We start from the raw sequence: 22,490 nt of genomic DNA, 5'->3' as shown, positions 1-22,490 counted from the left end.
TTTTTCTCATAGACAAATAAGAAAGTTCATTTGCAGAGTGGTATTTTGGAGCTCTCATTGAAACCAGATCCCAAATCTCCTGCCTCCTCGTCTGGGCCTCTTTCCACATTCCTGATCACAGTTCAAGGAGCCACAGCTTAACTTTGCTTCTTTCTCTTTTGCATTAAAATTCTTGGGAGAGCTCTCTTTGGTCTCTGTCCCCATTGTCTCTTCTCCAGCTCGCTCCTAAGCCCTGGCAATTTGATTTTCTCTCCTGATCCCTTACCTCAAACAGCTCCCTCAGAGTCACCAGACTCTCCCAGTCATCAGTCTCTATCCTCAAATTCATTACTGGAAATTTTGTTTTACTGGACACCCCTTTCTTTTGGAAACTGTCTCCTTCTTTGGCCTTTCCCATTTTTAGTTGTTACATATAATATTTATAAATAAGCATCTTGGCCCTGTTTTAGATTTCCTCATTTCCTGATGCTTGCTGATTGTTTCAGATTGTTTTCCTATTTACCCTTTATTTCTTTAATGGTAGAGCTTTTGGTTTCTACTTTATCTTTTCTTATTTTCTCATTATATGTTCTTATTATTATGCACCTAATTAATTGATTGAAAAAAATATTTTTTGAAAACCTATTACATGCTAGATTCTGTTCTGGCTGTTGGGAGTTTAGGCATAAAGAGGACAGATCATAGTAAGTGCTACAAAGATAAGTGGATGATGGGAAAAGAGCGACTATTTTATACTCTGTGGTCAAGGAAGAGGTGACATTTAAACTGAAACCTCTTGGCTAAAACTGGTACATAAATGCAAAAAGCCAAATGAAGCACCTTCTAGGCACAGGGGACACCGAGTGCCAAGGTCCTGAGGCTGGAGAACGCTGAGGTGTTCAGGAACCAGAAAGGAGGGCCAAAGGTAGCCATGCAGAGAGAGGTTAGAATGAAATTGGAGAGCTAGGCAAAAGCCAGGTCAAGCAGGACCTCTGCAGGCCAGAAGTGATGTTTAATGCAGTCTCGTGTGCATAAATGACACCTGAAAAATGTGTGCTGAGTTACTAAAGTGAGGCTGACGTGTTTAATTATGTGAGGTTGCCCATGTACATCAAAAGCTATCCAATGGTCCTATATGATGAAAAATTTGGATTTGAAAACTCTTTCTCTCTTTACACTCTCTCCCTGGGCAACTTTGTACCTTCAAGTATGATTACATGTACAGGCATATGGTTGGAGCAAAGTAAAACATCTTCACTCAGTAGCTAGTGATTCTGCCTCTAAAACCTCATCCATCGCCAGCTCTCTACTCACTCAGGCTTTGATGATTTCTTACCTGCAACCTTACAAGAGCTCCTAAGTGCTCTCCCTACTTCCTGTGTGTGTGTCTCTCTCTCATCAAACAACCCAATAATCTATTCTGCACACTGCCAGCAGATTGATCTTCCTAAAACACAGCATAGTCAAATTAATCCCTTGCTCAATAACCTTTATGGGTCTCCACTGCCGAGTTTGGTCAGTCCCAAACCCCTTCCATGATCTGACTCACATTTACCTTTCCAGTCACATTTGTGCCGCTTAGACCCCTTATGCTCCAGACAGACTGAACTCTTAACCACTCTTTATTCCTGCTCTGTGCTTTGCCTCAGTGCCTTCATCACTTACATTGCACTAGGTGCCTTGTACTAAATCAATATGTTGAGCTAATGAAGTAATTAAAGGACAAAAATTCTGTCAAATAGCATATAGATAAAACTTGTGGTTGATTAAGTTTTTCATTTTTCTATCCATAAAGTTCACAATCAACTCTAACATATTTTCTAATATATTTCATTATCTACAAGATACAGAGTGGATACTGAGATGATGAATAGCCCTTGTCCTCAAATATGCGATAATTTAATCAGAGAAATAGGTATATGAATATCTAACTATAGAAAAACCCCAAACTAAACATATATAGATAGAAAGATCTATCAACATTATCTATCTGTCTGTCTATCTACCTAGCTATCCCACACTCGTACCAATCCCAAAGTCCAGTAATATTACTGTATACCTTGTCCATATTTTCCCTATCCACACTTATGTAGAACCTTTATAGTCACCCATCAGGAACAATGAAAATACCTTTGTTGATTCTGTATATTCCTTACACAATTGTATTGTATTGGTTTAAATAGTGTTTTCTCTAAACCTGTTTAGGTGAATCATTTACGGTTATTCCATTATAAACAATTAAAATACCCTTGAAGGTTATATGTATCTATTGGGCACAGTACAGTATTTTTATAGGTATAGAATGGTATATTACTAAACACAGTGTAGTATTAACATGTCCTCTACCATTCTGAGTGTTATCACTTTTATCAGGAATATCTCATCTGATGTTGAGACAATATATATATATATAAAAGAATTCAAAACCTCCTGTATAAGCTGATTAATACTTTTTCATTTAATGGGGAAAATATTTTCAAGAAAAACAGAATTCAGAAATTGAATAGCTCTCTACTGCCTGTAGGATAAAGACCAAACACCATACTTTGGCATCAAAGGTCTTCTACATGCTGACTGAAACATTCTAGTTCAGTCCCTATTACACTGCACCAACTCTCCAATTTCAACAGACTTTTACTCTTCATTCTCCCCAAACATCCGCTACTTTTCCAGCCTCACATTTTTGTTCATATACTCCATCTCTATGGAGTGTTCTCAGTTCAGTTTCTAACCAGTTCCTTCCCACTTTCCAGGCCCACATCAGATCCCATCTCCCCAGAAAGCCTCTTCTGCCCATCTCAGCATGAAGTGACCTCTGCTTCTCTGAACTTCTATAGCACCATATATTTGAAAATTAATGACACACAGCTTGATGGCATTTTTTATGTTGCTATCTACTGTTCTGTAAATCTGATATTCATATTTTACTTTTCATGGGATTAGTTATTCAGCAAACAAGCAAATGGATGGATCATTATAACTTATCTTTTTTTTTTTTTTAATATTCCATTGGCTGGATAGACCACACGTTTCTATTTTTTTTTTTTTAATTTTTTTAATTTATTTATGGCTGTGTTGGATTTCTGTGCGAGGGCTTTCTCTAGTTGTGGCAAGCGGGGGCCACTCTTCATCGCGGTGCGCGGGCCTCTCACTATCGCGGCCTCTCTTGTTGCGGAGCACAGGCTTCAGACGCGCAGGCTCAGTAATTGTGGCTCACGGGCCCATTTGCTCCGCGGCATGTGGGATCTTCCCAGACCAGGGCTCGAACCCGTGTCCCCTGCATTGGCAGGCAGATTCTCAACCACTGCGCCACCAGGGAAGCCCTATAACTTATCTTCATTATATTTACAAGCTCCTCAAGGGCAGGGATCAAACCTCGTGTTTCTTGGCACCCCCAGAATACTTAGACAAGTGCCTTCCTCATACGAAGCCAATAAATAATACCTGAATAATGTAGTCTTTAGTTAGAGGGGCCTGTTAGTTAAAGTCAGAGAAATCCTTTCTCTATGATGATTCTTTTCCTAATAATACCAATTACTACAGAATCCTAAAAGAATGATTGTACTAAACAGAATACTATCAGTGGTATATTGAAGTATGACTGATCTTCCAAAACCTCATTAAAATCTAACATTACTTTTCCAGTGAGCATAATCTCAAGTAAATAAACTTGTGAAATGTAATACATTGAGTGATGAAAAGGTCTAATATCATCAGTCTTCTGTGCCATTAAAGATAGATCATCTACTGTGAGCAACAGGACCAACTTGAGTTACCGGTTCCCTCTGGTGGGTTAGTCATCTTAAGCAAGACATTTCCCAGGAAATGACATTCTCCTTTGCTTCCACTCATTCATTAATGACCACAGGTAGAGTAGGTCTAAAGAGCACAGGATCAGAACTATGATTTTTTAAAAGCTGACATCACAAGGACAAAAACCAGAGGACTTAAAGTAACTGGTAAGAAAATGATGAGCTTGATGTTTAAAAATAAACGCAAATCTGGAAAGTTGCACAAGCAGCTTAAAGGACAGTGAAACAAAGGTTAAGAATTAATGATTAGATAGATGCTTGGGGAAAGGGTTTAAAAATGCTCTTTCAAGCCACTACTTGGATTCAGTGGGCATTGGAGGAGTCACTGGAGGGTCTAGGACAGAGGAAGGCTGTGGTCAAGATTCAGCTTGCTCACTCCCAGTCCCAGCTGTGACTTACATTATCCCTTTGTTTCCTTCTCCACTCCACACCCTTTCCTTCAATTAAGCGAGCTCCTTTGCTCAGCCCACTGTTTACATGTCCTGCTCCCGATTTCACATTGCCTATTACGCTCTGTCATACACCAGATAACCTCATTTCACCTCCCTGGGCAGCCTATGTTTTCTTTCACAAATTACCTTATATCTCAGTTCTTCCTGGAAACCTAGCTTGATTAAGTGGGTCAAGGTGAAGGTCATCTATACTCATAATAAAATATAATCTCTCCCTATATTGCTTAAGACATAACTGTAAGAGACAGTAACCCCCAAACATGTAGATATACATGTGTAGGCACTTTAAAATATGTGCATTTTGAGCCTAGTTGTTTATTTAATATTTCCTGAGAGCCCAACATTAATTTGAAGGTATTCTGAAGCAATCATTTAAATTTTTAATAAATGAACTGAAAAGGGTGAAGCAAATGCAACATGAAATGAGAAAAAAGAAAAAACCCCAACTTTTATGTAAGCAATTCATTATTCATGCAACAATTAGTATTAATTATTCATGTCACAGATATTTATTAGGCAGCTATTATATGTCAGGCACTGTGCTAGGCACTGGGGAATGCAGGGTTGACCAATATAACTCAGAGTTTGTTAGATAGAAATATAAAATATAACAAGTACTCAATAAGGAATAGTTTTGAAAAGTAATTGGAGACTAAAAAGAGACTGATGAGAAACAAAGATCAAAGCCAAGTCTATGCCAGTAGATGAGATATCTGAAAAGACCCCTTCATTTCAGTGCTACCCATACTCAATGAGCAAAATATGGTTCTGAACACCACCCAAAGAGCATTCTGAAGATGAAAGTAAAATGATTAAGGTCAGGGAGACCTTAAACGAAGACCCTTAAAAAAATGTTTAGATGAGGTAACTTGGTATATTTGGAAGAGGCCAGATTATAACATATTCATGTCATGGGGAAAGAGGGGAATTTATATTCATGAAAGGATTTAAGAAAGAGTTAACAAGAAAGACTTTTAACAACAACTGCCAAGTCCCCTCAGCATTTAAACCTATTTCTTCTTTTTTTTCCTTTTTTCCCCCAACAACAACAAAAAAAGACTTTCCAAAGGACATGGTGGAAGAAACCCCATTGCTTGAGACATTAAAAACCAGATGGTCCAAAGCCCCAGAAAATATTCATGTGGGATCAATCCTTCACTGGGTGAAAGCAAAGGAACCAGACCAGTGCAATTTGTGTTTTGAACCTCTAGCTTAGCAGTGCTAGGAAAATAAAGATTTACTTTTCCTTGAACTTTTCCTTAATTTCTTAGCTCTCCTCTGTGCTCTCACAGCACTCTGTGTTGACTTGTATTAGAGCTGGCAACACCGGGATTGCCTGTTTACTTGGGCGTCTCTTCTGCTAGCTCCAAGTATTGCGAGTTTATCAGGTTTTCTTCCTGCCCCTGCAGGAGTGCTGTGTGCCCTGGGTTCTGGAAATGCTCCTCCACAACGGTTTTGCATTTGCTTCTGCCAGAGCCCCAGGAGTTTCACAATTTTTATGTTAAATTTCTTGGCTTGAAAATACCACTTGAGGATAGTATATATTTGGATCTCACATTGTACAGGCATGGGGTTTTGATTTCTCACAGGAAACCCTTCCCCTCCCCCTCTGGCCACCACCATCCAGAGCGCTGGGAAGACAAAAAGCTTCCTTGTGGCTTCCCTAGGCTGGTGGGGCTCTTGCTTCCAGCTCCTTGCTTCTCATGGGCCCAAGGCCATGTCTCCTGTATCTGTGAAGATGTTAAACCTCCAGCCTCAACCTCACCCTGTAAATGGCCAGTATTCCCCTTTGAGTAAGTGGGGAGAGACAGGTCTGTTTCAGCCTGGTTGGCCATATTGTTAAAGGTTGAATTCCTAGTTATAAGTAATCAATTACTACAAAACCACTGCAGTAGAGACTTAGCTTAATTTTAAGTGTTTGATTTATAAACTAATTCAAGTCAAATAAACAAAAATTTGAATATATACTATAGGCAAGATTCCATGCTGGGAGTCTAATATCCTGTCTTCTGAGTACTAATGGGCTTTATACTCAATATTAATTACTTCTTGACAAGAAATTTTGTTGAATTTATGACAGAAGAGATCTTAAATGGCTGCTGAATTTATGAAGTAAATGATCCTATTCCTATTTAGGGAAAAAATGACATTTGTATATGTAGAGAATTACTCAAAGTAGAGATCTATCCAGATCCAAATGTATACTTTGGTTTTACAAGCTAACAATAATACATATTTGCAGTTGAGGTCATGTCAGATGAGGTTAACTTGGTTATATGAGAGTATGTCTTAAAAATGGAGCTGGCATTCCAATCAAATGAAGTCCTTCTAATTTAAATAATGTATTTTATTCCTATGCCGATCAATCATTTTCTCTCCCAGAAAGTCAAACCAGTTTTTGCACTATTGATTTGCAAAACTTACATGACATAAACATTATGTGACAGAAGTTGTTTGTTACTAAGAGAGAGGATATCACCTCACAGAAACTTGTCATCTGGAAATAGGGAAAATCACACAAAGTATTTTTGTTTGTATCATGGCTTTTTCACTGTTGGCTACATTTGTGACAGCTGATTTCATATTAAATATTAACAGAATTTTGTGTATGCTTGAACGTGCTACAGTAGGATGTAGATTTTACTCAGAACCTTCCTGGTTACAAAGTGTATCATTCCAGTAAATTATACACTTGTGGGCCAGTTATAAAGACCATAGATGTTATGTATCTAAGAAAATTGGGCTACCACTTTGGTGTCAAAATTTTGAAGTTTTATTTTACCCTTGAATCCTATAAAGTTATTGTTTTGGGAGATCAGAAGTGGTAAATTATTGGGAATTTCATTTGGTACAAACTAATAGAAACAGTTGTTATCAACAGGCATGGCTTTAGGAAATCATGGATATTAATATAAATTGTGTGATTATAATGAATAAGCTTTGGAAACAGCTAATTGATTGCTGGAAAGAGTTGTTGGACTTTTGATATAGGAAGCAAATTAGAGTTTATATTCCTCATTTTCGAGAACACTAATACAATGGAAAAAATCGGTATGTTTATTTATGTTTCTTGCAGTGGCATAAAAAGTCTTATTAGTAAATTTTTATGTAATTTTAGTGACATACATTTTTAAAAAGCCTAACTGAATTGAGTTGAATCTTTCACGTTTGTGATGTGTGTCTACGATTTGTTTTGTTTTGATATTACTTTTCAATATATGAATATACCCATGAGACAGGCTCTTGCTGAATTTTTGGTCACTGTGTCATCAGTGCTATGAGTGCACATTGTCAGTTGTTTAAACATTGTTGAATCCACTGTGGCCTGGCAAGAAGCATCTGGGAGCCAGACTTTTCCTGTGGACACGTGCCAAGTAGTGTATTGTATTTCTTCACTGAAGTGAACTATATTGAGATAATTTTTCTTCTTGAGTTTTTTAAATTCAGAAATTATTTTCCAAGCTAGGGGAAGATCATATGATAAAACTGTTTATAACTACCTGAATTCTATAGTAGCTGGCCAAGAATTACTTTTATTTAGTTAGAGTAGGTATAAATAAGTCATTCAGTTAAACTGCATTCAGATAGTTAACATTATTCTCCTAATTAGACCATTCTGGAAGGTTCACCTGTCATTTCATGTATTCTCTTTAAATCAGTGATTTACTCTAAGGAAGGACAAATAGACATTGAATGCCCCTTTAGGTACTATAGATGGGCATGCCATTAAATTTACGTGTTTGATTGTGTTTTTTAATTAGATAGAAATAAACCCTAAATTGCATTCTTAATATATACAATTATAGCATAACATCAGTCTTAACTAAAAATTGTCAGGAAAAGTTTGTAAAATGTCATATTTAACTTTAAAGAAATATCTGAGTAGTTGTGGATTGGGGATGAGAAAACAAGAATACTTTGTCACACTGGGAAATAGGCTAGGGGTTATTAGTCTTGGAGCACAGACACTGCCTGGACTCTAGGCTCCTAAGGTGACAGGGATGGATCCATTCTTTCCAGAATGGATAAGGTTATTCCATCTGCTACCCTGGGACGCTGTTGCGTGAGACCTTAAAAAAGTAAGATCTGGTTTGTCCACCATGTACATTAAAAATACCCTGGCTCTTATATACAAGAGCAGACCTTTTGTTTATGTTGGCCTTATGTTTGCAATCTCAATAAGAGACACTTTGCAAATGAGAGTTCATCCATACCTTTAGGGGCCCAAAACAGAGCAAGTGTGTTGTTTTTTTAAGCTCAAATTTTTATTCTTATGTACTTTGAAGAACATCAAGTACTGTTTTGCAGGAATGAACATCAAGAGCTCCATCAGATGAACTTTGTGTGCCTAACCTCCCCTTCTTTCCCCTACAGGTTCTACCTTGCTTCTTTTGGCAACTCCTCTCTATAGAAATATTCTAGTTTTAGAAGATCTCTCATTTTCTAGGCCCTGTAACATATTTTATCATAAATTTGTGTGTCAAAAAAATACCTCTCACCTTAGAATTGAAAATGCTTTAAAAACATAATTCTGAAAGTCTATGTATAGTGCCTCATAGGTACATGGAAATTTGTATTTTGAGAATGCCATTCTTTTGTACTATGTAAAGTGTTTTTAATTTGCTGCATTTTTCATGTCTTATCGCAGTCAGATCTAGTGAGGAACTATAGCTATTTTATTCAGGATTAATCAATCTTCTTGGGCTCCTGGCTAGGACAGAAGCTGCTCTCGGCTCTGCTTGCTTCAGGGCTTGGCCTTATTCTGTTTTCTCATCATATTCAGTCTCTGAGAGGGAGGTAGGTGATGGGAGATGATTTTTCCATTTGCAAGCTGCCTTCCAACTGAAAGAAAGATGGAGGGGGCAAAAGCCAAGCTTTTCACTTTCTGTGGCCATTACAAACATGACTCTTCTCCTCTTTTTCAGCAGTGTACACTATTTTTCAAGGGAACTATTTTTTTTTTTTTAGACTGTCAGAGTTAACCAAGTTATTTTGTCATTGAAGAGTGTTAAAAGTAAGAATATATGTCTATATGACATCGTGAATATTAACTTTCTCATAAGTTGAATGTTATGGCAATATGTTAAAGTGCTGTTTAATTAACAAATAAGTGATCTATGCAAGGTCTTACATTGAATGAGAAGAAAAAGTGTAGTGCTTCTGAACTTGGGCTCTGGAGGAAGACTGCCTGGATTCAAATCCTGACACTACTTCTTATAGCTGTGTTATGCTGAGCAAGTTACTTAAATGTTTCTATGCCTGTGTTTCTTCATCTGAAAATGGGAATAACAGCAATACCTTCCTCACAGGGTTTTGAGGATTGAGTAAGATTTCTTTGTATAGTGTCATGGCTAGCATGGTGCTTGGTACACAGTACATTCTTAGATTATCATGACAATCACTGTTGTTAAAAATCTTCTATGCACTGGGCATTCAACTTTTTCATTCTCACAATAATTATCTAAAGTAGATTTTGTATTTCTGTTTTCCAGATTGAAAATTGAGGCTCAGAGAGTTTAATTAGCTTGCCTAAGTTTATACAGCTGGTGAAAGAGGATAATGTGAACTTCAGGAATATGAATTTTATTTGCATTTCTGTAGTTCCATTGTATCTTTTGGGATTAATATGGGATTAATTTCTGATTCCATTATGATTGATTTTATTAATTATATGATTATTTAGTATTATTTAGTGAAGTATGCCTATATTTAGAAGTTTAAAAGGCAAGTGATATTTGAAGACAAAGGACGGGGGGATTGAGAGTGACTCTCTTCCCACCCTCTCAGCTTCTTATGTCTGGGACACACAGAGCCAGGGATCAGGATAGTTAGGGTTTTTTTTAGTATTTAGCAACAAGGAGTATTCAACTAAGAGTAACTGACACTGAGAATATGGAGAGGGCAGAAAAGCAATAAACAGTCATTACCATTGCCTCTTTTTCTTTCTACTATTTGATATAGTTTAAGTGTGGAAGTAGCATATTAAAAAATGAGTGAGACTGAAGGACATAGGAAATAAATAGGGAAACTGCTGCTATACCCAGATTTAATTGTGGAAAAAATTAGACAAAAGCAGTTGTCATCTTAGAATCCATCATAGCCAGTGAGGAAAAAAACTGGCCTCCGCCAGACATGTTTGCCTAGACTTTAGGAAGGCAGATTTCAGAAAACTCGGAGAAAGAATAGGCACAATGTATGGTATTAAAGACAAGTGTTTTAAAATACCATTTAATATCAAAGGATCTCAATGGGGAAAAAAAAGGGAGAGAAACTAAAATATATCATTGTGCTAGAATCTATCCAATGAATGTAACTTTTAAAGAGATATATATTAGCCATTGAAATGGCCAAATAACCAAAGAAAATATGAAAATAGCTGAAATTTATAAATTATGCTAAAGACAACAAAAGGTATATAATTGCTATCTGGTTTTGTTTGTTTTTGAAATTATTAGGGGCAATAATTCAAAGAAAACAATTTAGTTTTTATTTTATTTGCTCCCTTCTGTCAAGAATTATCCTTCAACTGATAAGATTGGTAAGAGGTAACAGAAGCCCAGGATGGGCAAAGAGATTCTAATAGAATACCCAGCTAACCCAAATCCATTTAATTTTTATTCAACAAATTCTCATGGAAAACAGTTTTTTGTTCTAGCCCCCCACCCCCCCGTGTTAGGCTGTTGTAATGTAAATATACCCTTGGGGAGTTCACACTTGGAGGCAAGTAGACTAGTAGACAAATATTTATAATACTCTGTACTAACTAAGGCTGTGAGAGCAGAAAGGGGGGAGTGGCCAGCTGCCTGGAGGGATTTGGGAAAAGCATCCTAAGTTGGGGGACATTTGAGCCCTGTCTTCAGGATGAGTAGAATTTAATTTGTCTTCTGACCCAGATAAGACTTTGAAGCGGACTCCAGAGAAACGACTAAAATAAGGTGTCCAAGAGAGTCTTTTATGTCATAAAGAAGATGAAATAATGATTCTAGAGTAGAACCCAACATGGGTTCAAGGAAATGATAGACATATAACAAAGACAATACCTTCAGTGAGGCATTTGGCCAGAATTCTTATGAAATATTTATAGCTATAAAGACCATTGGATAACTGACTATACAGCAGTGCCCAAAGGGTGTTGACCAATCGATTTTGTGATCACCTTAGGGCTTAGTTCTCAGCATTGTCATACTGTCATGTTCATGAATGCCTTGGGTAGATATATACAGGCTATGCTCTCAATAGACCAAAATCGTGGATCAAATCTAACAGGATGAAGTATGATAGAATATCACACTTGCCCCAAAAATCTAGTTGCCCAAGTACGAGAAAGGAAAGACTTTGCCCCACAGAAAATGGGAAGAACACAGGATTTTGGTCAACAGCTCAATATAAGTCAACAGTAATTTGATTCAATCCTCAGACTGTGTGCTTCGGGAGTATAAAATAATTATCAAGCAGTGTTCTGGGTTAGCAAGATATCAGTTTTTTCATGTTGTGGATCAACACTATTTAGATTTTTAATTAAAACTACCCTAGAAAGTACAGGGCAGCAATTCTCACACTTTTTAATCCCAGGAGGCCTTTTCTGTTTGTTTGGGTTTTTTGTTTGTTTGTTTGTTTGCTTGTTGTGATGGTGGGTTTTTTTGTTTTTTGGCTCTCCCGCACGGCCTGTGGCATCTTAGTTCCCTGACCAGGGATCGAACCCAGGCCCTCTGCAATCAGGAGCCCTTTTCAATCTTAAGAATTATTGAGGACTCCCAATTATTGAGGACTCTTTTGTTTATGTGGGTTATGCCTCTTAATATTTAGTGTGTTAGAAGTTAAAATTGAGAAATATTAAAAATATTAATTAATTTAAAAGTCACAATGATAAACCCACTACATGTGAACATAAATAACATTTTTTTGGGAAAAATAGGTATATTTTCCCAAAATATGAGTGAGGAGTGGCATGGTTTACATATTTGCAGATCTTTTGAATGTGTATCTTAATAGGAGACCTTTAGACTCTCATATCTGCTTCTGCCTTTACTCTGTTGTTATATGTTGTTTAATTTAAGTACAGTCAGCATGTGAAGAAAATCCAGCATCATACAGATATGTACTAATAGGAAAAGGAAGTATTTTAATAATCCTTGCAGGTAACGGTGGATATTCTTCTTTGATACTGTACCCAAACTTGACAAGTGTTAGTTAAAGGCTAGTTGCAATGTGGAATCCAAAACCATATCAATGAACTTTCCATACAGTATTACAGCAGAATTCAGGGGACCGTCTTGTACTTTGAATGGATCTTTTACCCATGCATGCTTTTGTAACATCGTGCATTGGTCAGTTGGAAAATATTGGTTCATTACATTATGCAGAACTTCCAAATATTGACACAGTTATGGTACAATTAAAATACCACATTCATTCGTATCACCACTGATCTCATTAGAAAAGTCCTTAAATGCTGAGGAGTTATCAAGCTTATATCCTAAGATATAAATTTCTAAAATTCTAATTTTTGCTTGAAAGCTCAAATTTTATCATGGGCAATAAATGTCAGCTGTTTTTGTGAAAATAACAAGTTCACTTAATTCATTTTTGAGAAAATGTCTGCCGGATTCTTAAGTCTGCGTAACCATAGTTTGTCAGTCATTCTTTCAAGTAAAGATGGTGTTCCATGAAAAAAGCAGCTAGTTCAGTTTACCCCTCAATCTCCCACACACCTGGAGCTGCAGCGGCTATGCTTTATGCATTCTTCTGATTTTGTCTCACAGAATATTAAAGAGACAGGTATTCAGGGTTGATTAAATGAAAATAATAATTTGTCATCAAGAACACTCTTAGGTGAAACTGGCTTGTTTGTTTTTAATGCTACTGCAGGGCAGTGAAGAATACAGTGACAGTTTGGTGCCACTGTGTTGGTTTACACTGAGGTGTCAGCAGTTTACCCGTCATTGCTCTGCAGCATCAGTGCAAATGTTAACACAATGAAAAAGGCAAATATCTTAATTTTATTATGAAAATAGTTTTGACCTCATAGACCCTCTATGCCCCGAAAGGGTCTTGGAAACCACTGCTGGTATAAGGGATTATAGAACCAATAAGTCAAATGGGTGATGGTTCCTCTTAGGGGCCTGTGATTTTTCTTTCTTGGACTCTTGAAAATGAGGTTAAGGTGCACCGCACGTGAGGGGGATGAGTGTATTTGCATAAGCAGGCATCGGAAACAGAGCCAAAGCGTGTAACAAATGAGCTCTGCATTTGTAGATCTGCCTTTTTCCTAAGGCTGCGGTAGACAGTTCCTTATAAAACAGCCATGTTACAATTAAATGATCTTATCACCAACTTATGTATATTAGATAGTATTTTTTACAGAATGAAACTTAAACCAAAATCTAAGTTAAGATGAAATATTTTACTTTCTAAAAATGGGATGGATTCAAAATAGTTTATAATGAAATACATATACATTTGGGATATTCTTATTAAAAATGAGAATAAAGAAAAACCAGAAACTGAATAAGGGTTGTCTAGAAGGAGATGTTAATAGCGTTCATGGATAGGTCTTCTGTGACTTAAAATTTTTTTTCTTTTTTGCTTATCTCTATTTTCTGGCTTCCAGCAATGAACAGATACTGCTTTTGTAACAAGAATAATAAGAAAAAAGTTTAATTTAAATTAAAAAAAGAACTTACATGTAGCAAAGTATAATTGTACCAGAAATCCAGAGCCAGGTAGAGGTTACTATAACTGAGAAACAATTTAATTTGGACGTAAATTTTAATATTACAGAATTTATTATACACTTTAATTAAAAAGCTGAGAATTTGAGCTTTGTGAAATAGAAGAATGTCATATTATAGCATACACTGACTAGGATACCCTGGGACAAGGCAGTCACATTTCATAATTTCCCCATGTCTAGTATTCTTTAGGAGTGGGATCATTTGCAGACTCACAGTTGCTTCTGACGGATGGCATCTGGCCTAGTAAAACCTTATTTTTAACCTATGTGCTTTCTTTGCCTGCCGTCATTGCCTGTAGATGATCAAGTGTATGTAAGACTGCTCCTGCTGCTAAATAGAGAAGTACATCTAGAGCGGCAGAAATGTCTGCAGTGCATGTTGCATAGAAGGCAGTGCAGGGAGAGAAGAGCAGGGTGGAAGTGCCATGACCTTGGTCCAGTCATTCAACACCCCAGTTCAGTTCCCCTTTAATGAAAGAAGGAAGTTGAACTGGATGATAGCTAAGCTGTCTTTCCCTTCTAAGATTTCTCCCAATTCTGTCAAATGAGATCCTTGCTTGAATTTGAGTTTTTTCCCAACATCCCAACCATGATGTTAACAAGTTTAATGTCTGTGAAAAATCATTATTTTTGCATTTTCATGTTTGTGTATAAACTATGAATTTTAATATTATAGTACAGAAATTCACTGTGCTCTAAAGGCATTTCTTTTTGCAGTGATAACCTTTTCATATTAAACCCTATAAGAATAGAATGTCCAGGTTGAAAATTAGATTGTATGATTGAACAACTTTTGCTTATTTTATTGCCTTTTATATCACATTAACCTTCTCAGTTGCTAAATTAATAAGTTGTTGCAAAACACCGAGCTCCTCAGGTAGTGAACCTGATACTGCATGCTAATTGTGCTTTTTTTTTTCCCCCTGAGAAATCTGATTATCTCATTGTCCTCTCCAAACCTGTTCAAAGTGCTATGGGATAGACATTATTCTTTCTGCTTTACAGAGAAGGCACTGAGAATTAGAAACAGTGTCGAGGTTGCATGAGTAGCTAGACCTTTAACAATAGGACTCAGTTTGCCTAATTTCCAGGAGAGTAAACATGACTGCCATTTCAGGCATCTTTATCTTTCTTTTCATTTTGAAGTTAGCATAATACTAAAAGGCACATGCTTATATCTTTATAAAAATATATCTTTTATTGCTATAAACTATATGTCAGGCTATTAAATAGATAGAAGAAACCTTTAGAAGTGCCATATTTTAAGTTCCCAGTAGTCTAGGATTTATAGGCCCTTAAGGAACTCACTTTTCTTCATTGTCATAATTTTGAATTCCCTCACCCATATCCCTTTGACTTTACTCTTCCACTTCTCTAACCCTTCCACCAGCTTCAGAGCTTGCCCCAGGTGTTGAGAGAGAAGAGGAGGTGAGGTGCCATTTGTATAAATCCTTCCTGTTTCTCCCTCTTTTTCATCTTACCGCTAGGACTAGCTGGAGGTGTCTTCAGTTCCCCATCCCATCTGTTCCATCTCCTCCTACTCAGGGGCATCTTGCTTGCAACTCTTTGGAGCCTGAACCCTTGATGAAATGTGCAGGATAGCCTGTTGTTCTGAAATGTAGGTGAACCTCTTTCAGATCTTTGTGTGTAGAAAGGCTCCTCTTTACCATCTACATCTAGCCGTGTTTTCCTTATTGAAATAAAGTGAGAAGGTAAAGCTGACTGGCCTCAGAAATAAATCCGTTTTCAATTATGAGTTGCATTAGAGACCTTTACAAACTATCAAATACTGTGTGCTGGCTTTAGGGGCAGTTGAGTGTGTAGAACATTAAAGGTGGGGAAGGAGAAGTGGAGAAGAGAAAGGAGAAGATGCATGTTTGGGACAGCCAGACGTGAAATTCTGTTTCTAAATCGTCCCTGAAAGGATTGCTTAACCTAAGATGTACCGCAAATACAGTGCTGTGGTAGGATAGAACCTACCCACTTATGTGAAAATGTTTTCCAAGTCCACAAACAGCCAATATTCACGTGAAATTTTAGCAAAAACTGTATCTATAAACTGAAAATCAAGGAAATGGCACCACGGCTTAGAGCTGGGGCTTCAGTGACAGACGTGAAAGTTTAAATCCCAGCTCTTGTTCTAACTGGCTGTGTGAACCTGGACAAGTTATTCAAGCTCTGTAAATGTCACTTTTGCATCCATAAAGAGGAAAAAAGTTCCTATTATTACCTCATAGAATTGTTATGAGGATTTAGTTACATAATGGATATAAATGCATATAGTGTGAACATTGAAGCAATACATATTAACGTTTCTTGAGATAAATATATAGTCTCATAATCAGATGAAGCCTGGGCAGGTAGAGATCTAAACCCTAAAGATTTATTTCAGAGCATAACTTTTGATTCTGTGTTTTATTCTTTTTAAAATTACATTGTAATTCAGGAGAGCTGTTTTCTGAAGGTGTTTAGTGAGAAAGGTAATCATCGTGTGAGTCAAGGATTTTCTTGTGTTGTCGTCCTCTTCTCCCTGGAAGACATGATAATATCAGTCCTCAGCCATGATGTGAACATCACACATCCTGTTTTGGTGCTAACAAATTGTCTTTAGCCTTTTCCAAGCAATGTCAGCTACACATGTCAGTTGCTTATCACTTTTCTTTTTTTGGTTATTTATCCTTAAAAAAGAACTTTAGTAAGTCAGAAATAGCCATTTTGTAGAAACTGCACAGCTAGACAGGTCTTTGATCCTTAGGGTAATAATCCATCTGTATGGAACTGGATCAATTTGTAAATTAAATTGATTAATCTAGCAGGGAAAAAAAAAAGGTCTTGACTTTTCCCACAGGAAGCATTTCCTCAAATGGTAGTCATTCTAAAAAAATTTGGGAAGACTCCATTTTCTGCTATTCTTTTTCTCTTTGCTCAACTCAGAAAAAAGGCTTAATATGTATCCAAAAAAGAGTGAAAGTAGAGTTCAAGCTTTTAGATTCTCTAGGGTCTGGTTGTTCCTGGAGGTCTCATATTTTTGACAGGGTTTAATGTTAAAAGCCTTTCAATGACTATCAGAACATTTTTAATACTCATTGGTTAGTTTAGTAAATGTATAACTATGCTTGAGTTATCTTCTGCAATTAGTTCACTTTATTGTTATTTTCATCTTGTATGATCAAAAAAAAAAAAATCTCCCAATGATTCTCCTAACAATGTGTGATTGGAATAATAACTTCACATGTTGAAGAGTTTTGTCCTGCAGCTGAGAGGCATGTAAATACAAGCTGCTTGTTTGCAGGAAGCTTCCAGATTTGCAATATGATTGCTATGGAAACCACATAATGAAAACCTTATAACCATCTGTATGGTTTGATGGATTTTATTGCATAGCTGAGCTGTTTTTGTTTACTGTTATTAAAGTGTTGAATGGAATATATTAACCCACACACATTGACTATTTGAGGTATTAATTAGTATCGTATAATGACATCGTGCCTCAACCCCCAAATAAAATACGTTTAATAATAAACCTAAATAAAACAACATGTGTATGTTTCTAATATATTGTGAAGGTGATTATTGCCTAGAATTTTGGTCACTTGTCCTTATATATTTTTTGAATGATGTGGAGAGGTTTGCTCTGTGAGTAAATGAATATAGTAGTAGGATTTATTTTCATGATTTTGGAATCCATTTGTTCACTTAGGATTTATTGAACATCTCCCTTGTACCAGAGTCTATTCAAGATTCAGGTTGAGTTCTTTCCTTCCTAAGATTAAAAAAGGACACACCAAATTTGACTTTGTTGTCTTTTATATGGAAGCTGTTTGTACTGTTAGCCCAAGATAAAATGGGTTGTTTTACTATTGTTAAGAAAAATTGATATATGAAACACAGAAGGCTTTGACCTAAAGATAGCAGTTCTAGGTTTGAAAAGGAGAAAGGAACTGTTCTTAATGAGCATCTTATCCTCTAAAATACTTCTTATTAAGCATCTCGCATGGATTTCAATTTGGATACTTCACAGTAAATATTTTTAATATCATTCTGATAGTTTAAGAATATATTGTACATATAATAGGTACTTAAATTTTAATAAAATAATAAATTCTTAGTAATAAATTCTAAATTCATTGACAACTTTGCCAAGAACGGAGTTTTTCCCACTTAATTCTTGTAATTATTAATAGTTTTTATGATATCTTGACACTGACTTTGGGTGGTGAGACTAAATCCCATAGTCTATTCTTAAGAGCCAGGAATAGTGCTTTCTATACTGATGTGGTTAAAGCTTTTGACTTCAGGACAAGTGCCCTTAACTATTTTTGAATTTACTTCTTACTATTGAATTTGTGACCAAATTGGAAGAGAGGGAGTGCTGGGGAAAGAGAAAGTATGAGAAGTAAAGAAAGCTTTCTCCTTCACCTCAAAAAAAATTAATGATTTGTAAAACGAGTAGCTTGGACTAAATGACGGTAAATGTCCCTAATACCTTTAAAATTTGTATGAAAACACCCTATTGACCCATTTATGATAACTAGTCCTTGAGGTTTAACATAAGTGAGATAATTGTTGAAGAGAAAAGAGACAGCATTTAGTATTAGACTTTTTATCAGGTCTTCTATGTATTCTTTACTATTTGACTGAACTATATTAAATTGCCAATATTATGTTTAACTTAATGTGTATAAAGTGCCAATGATTTCCAGCTGTCCCTTATATTGGAGCTTTCATACTTTTGTTTGAATTGAGTTAAAAAATTTTGAAACAGTTATAATTATCTTGTAAGTACAGTAACTCTCAAGCTTGATTTAAATGCTGGTTTTTATTAATCACCACTTTAAAATTTGCATGAGACTTCTAAATTTACATCTGCATTCTTGACCTGTCTACCAAGCTTTCCAGTTGCCCCTGGACATTTCCTCTGGGTTGCCCCACCAGTATATTAAATCTCCCATATCAGAAACGCAACCCCTTGAGTAGCTTATCTTGGCTATTCTCTTTTTAGTAATGATGTTCCCATTTCTCAGTTAACTAAGCTCAAAACCTGAGTCATCCTTGGTTGCTCATTCTTTTCCCGTAGCCCTCCACATCCAGTCAGGCAGAGTTCGTCTATTCTAGTTCCTTTCCCTCTCATAACCATCTCCGTTCCATTTCCTCTGCCCCTTCAGTTCAGGACTAACTTCCCCTTTAGCTAGACTAGGAGTGGTCTCTCTCCCCACACGCCTCCTCTAGGCTGTGTGGGACAATGGGATCTGATAGCCATTCCTCAAGCAGTTTCAGTCCTGCCCTTTCTCGCCTCAGAAATTTGGGGGGACTCTTATTCCTCACCAAACATGTAAAAGTCTGAAGTCCATAGCAGGATGTTCACGGCTCTTCAACAGTTTGCCCAAATGACTAACATTATCTCCCATCCTGCTCTTCTTCTACAAGAACAGCCCCCGCCTTTATTTATTTATTTTTTTTGATGTGGACCATTTTTAAAGTCTTTACTAAATTCATTACAATATTGCTTCTGGGTTTTTTTTATGTTTTGGTTTTTTGGCTGTGAGGCATGTGGGATCTTAGCTCTCCGACCAGGGATCGAACCAGCACCCCCTGCATTGGAAGGCGAAGTTTTAACCACTGGACCACCAGGGAAGTCCCAAGAGAACCACATTCTTTAGCCAAAATGAATATGCTTATGCCTTGTTCTTTTGTTCATGCCTTTCCTTGTCTGGAAATTTCCTCCTTCCCATCTCTCCTTATTCAGATTCCCTCCATCCCTCAGAGCCTTTATGGTATTTCCCCAGTTGGGTGGTTTCTCCTCTGCACTCCTTCAGTACCTTGTACCTCACAGGTCAGGTTTTATGCCCCTTATCCCACTTTCCTTTAGGTTCTGTCTTCTGTCCCCTCTAGGCTGTAACTTCCTGAAGGCAGAAGCTTCCTACTACCCTTGCCTTTCTGGTAGAACCTCTCTCTCTTACAGGTAGTTAATGCTCAATGAAGATTCATGAGTTGAATTATTTAATAGTCATAATGACTGTATTTGTATTTTTTGCATATTTTTCTTTAAAGTTTTTGATTTTCTTGGAATTACGATTCTTTTTGATCCCAGTTTTTCCTTGACATGCCATTTTGTTCATATGTCCTGCCTTAAATATTTCTAAATTGTATATTAATCCTTAGGTGGGGCAAGTGGTCATGTAGTAAGTATTTCTTTGATGTAAAAGGATTAACTAGCCTATTGACTCTGTTTAAAAACCCTTCTTATTTAATCTCATTATTTTTCTTCCTATAACTTGGGAAAGGAGTGTGATGGGCGAGTGTAGAAAGAATATGAAGATATACATGAATATATGCAGGATAAAGAACATGGATTTTGTAATCATAAACCTAAGTTTGAATAGCAAACATTGGAAGTTTCTTTACCTTTTTGAGTCTCAGTTTATTTCTCTGTAAAATGAGGATTTAAAATGGTTTACCTATGAAATCTTAACATCTGCTGTAGTGTATGACACATAGTAGTTCCTCAGTATAATTTGGGGGGAATTACCTTGAAGGGTGAGGATGCTTCTAGTATCTTCCTGTGATGATCAATTGAGAAAACATGAAGTATCTGATGCTCAGTAAATGACTTCTAGGTTAACTGTATTTTATATCACACATTTTCTCTTTGCTCTGCTGTTGCTTTAGGGACCATGATTTTATCTGTGGTACTCATGCCACAGTATAATGTGGTCAATCCGTATCATGCCGGGTGTCATCTTACTGCATTTTTAGGGCTTTTCTGGATTTAAGATTATTCCAGATGAGTTTCTGTGAATATTTAAAACAAAATATGTGAAACGTTAGTACATACCTTAAATTTTATCAAGCCAACTGGTCAGGTTGCTATTTGGAAATAGCTAGAGGTTTCTTTGTTCAGCTTTAGATTATTGAAAAGGGGATGTGAATGTTGAGTGGTTTCATTCTTTGAAAAGGAATATTTATGTGTTATACACTTTTAGTTTTGCTCTTAAGATGGGGTGAGTACTGTGTCTTTCTCCCTGAGAAAAGCCTTCATTTATGTTGTTTATTTACAGAAGAGGAAGAGGATGGAGCTCCGGTGAAAGTGGAGGGGCAAAGGAAGATGAGTCAGGACAGTGTTCACCACACCACAGGTAACGAGTTGTGCAGCTTTCTGGGAAAGCTTATTTTGGTTTTGTTCACTTTCCTTTTCGTCACTTTCTTACTGCTCTAAAGATGTGTCCTCAGCTCCCCGAGGTTGGCTCCTTGGGTCTGGACCTCTTATGGCTGATAAGCTTCTTAGACCCATTTAGGATGCATGAAAACCACTTGAGAAGGATTTATAAAGTAAGCCAATTTATACAAGGTATTCCTTTCTGAATTACTTTGTAACGACTCAATTAGCTTTCATTTCTGCGCAAAGGAGATTTAGTTGCATAAATTAGCTTATCATCATTGAGGAAGTGTCACTGCTAAAGGACAGTTTATAGATACAACATGCAGTTGCTGTCAAACCTATAAGAATGTAATATAGACATCTGTGTATACTTTGTGCTTGAGCAGAACAGACTTCTGCCATTCAGAGACTAACAGGGGACAACAAGTTGCCCAGGGGACTGGCAATGTAGACATCTCTGAAAAGGTCAACTTGACACAGGCTCTGGCAATCGACCCACAGCTCTGTCTTCTTTGATAAAAATCAGATAAACTTAAGACCACTAATTGATCTGCAGCCTGTTTAAATGTTGGCCATGCATATCTTCATTGCATATGATTAACACAGAAAGCAAATGAATTGGGTAAGAAATGCCAGAGTCCAGTGACAGCAGCTTAAAAATGGGAAAAGGACAGTGGTGGCCTGGAAGGCTAGGAAGGATATTCCCCTTATCCCTTTCCACTTGGCACGTGGCTCCAGGTACTAATTATGACTAAGACTGGAAAAATAATTGCACGTGCTGTGTACGGAATCACATGATAAAGGCAACTGTTCTTGCTTCTTGTTATTTCCAAATAGCAGGAGATAAACCGTATCTGTAGTGCAAGCATGAGGTTAGTTTTGATAAACCAGCAATTATTTTACACAGAAAGAAGAGAAGGACTGCCTTCTTATCAGGACTTTACACCTCTTCATAGCCACATGTCAGCCGGGGCAAGGTCTGCCATATCATCCCATGTCCTGCAAAGAGCTATAGTTGGGGGTCACCTCCCCTCTCTGATATGTCCATACATCACTCTTTCAAGCTGTCAGGTCAGGAAGTAGCCTTCCCGAGTCCTTCCTACTGTGGCATGTAGAAAGGAAACAGAGGCCTGATTTCCGGACCCGGACAGGAAAGCAGGAGCAGGTTGCTGCAAAAGGTTTGGGTTTGCTTTTTTCAGAAGGGAAGTGAGGAACAAGTCATCAGATGCAGCTATAAACACCAAGGCTGAGCAAAGCCTTGAGGATGATGTTCACTGGCAGTTTTAAGTACATACGTTTTGTTATTATCATAAAGCTTCTGCCAAAAGCTTGTCGTTTTCTTTTTTTTAAATTTC

The 22,490-nt window shown here is 37.0% G+C and overlaps 1 protein-coding gene across 1 annotated transcript in view; it reads left to right on the top strand.

Annotated features, from left to right (window-relative positions):
- The window catches only part of SKAP2 (src kinase associated phosphoprotein 2), a 156,884-nt gene that overhangs the window by 113,204 nt on the left and 21,190 nt on the right, over positions 1-22,490 (top strand). Inside the window, exon 10 of the mRNA XM_061197853.1 lies at positions 21,035-21,112. Within this exon, the coding sequence (XP_061053836.1) occupies positions 21,035-21,112 (78 nt within the window). The remainder of the gene's footprint in view (positions 1-21,034; positions 21,113-22,490) is intronic.

The sequence above is a fragment of the Eubalaena glacialis genome, chromosome 8 (genome assembly GCF_028564815.1).
Source record: "Eubalaena glacialis isolate mEubGla1 chromosome 8, mEubGla1.1.hap2.+ XY, whole genome shotgun sequence".
Classification (NCBI taxonomy): domain Eukaryota; kingdom Metazoa; phylum Chordata; class Mammalia; order Artiodactyla; family Balaenidae; genus Eubalaena; species Eubalaena glacialis.
Note: the sequence above shows the minus strand (reverse complement) of the source record. Positions and strands in the feature narration are given on the sequence as shown.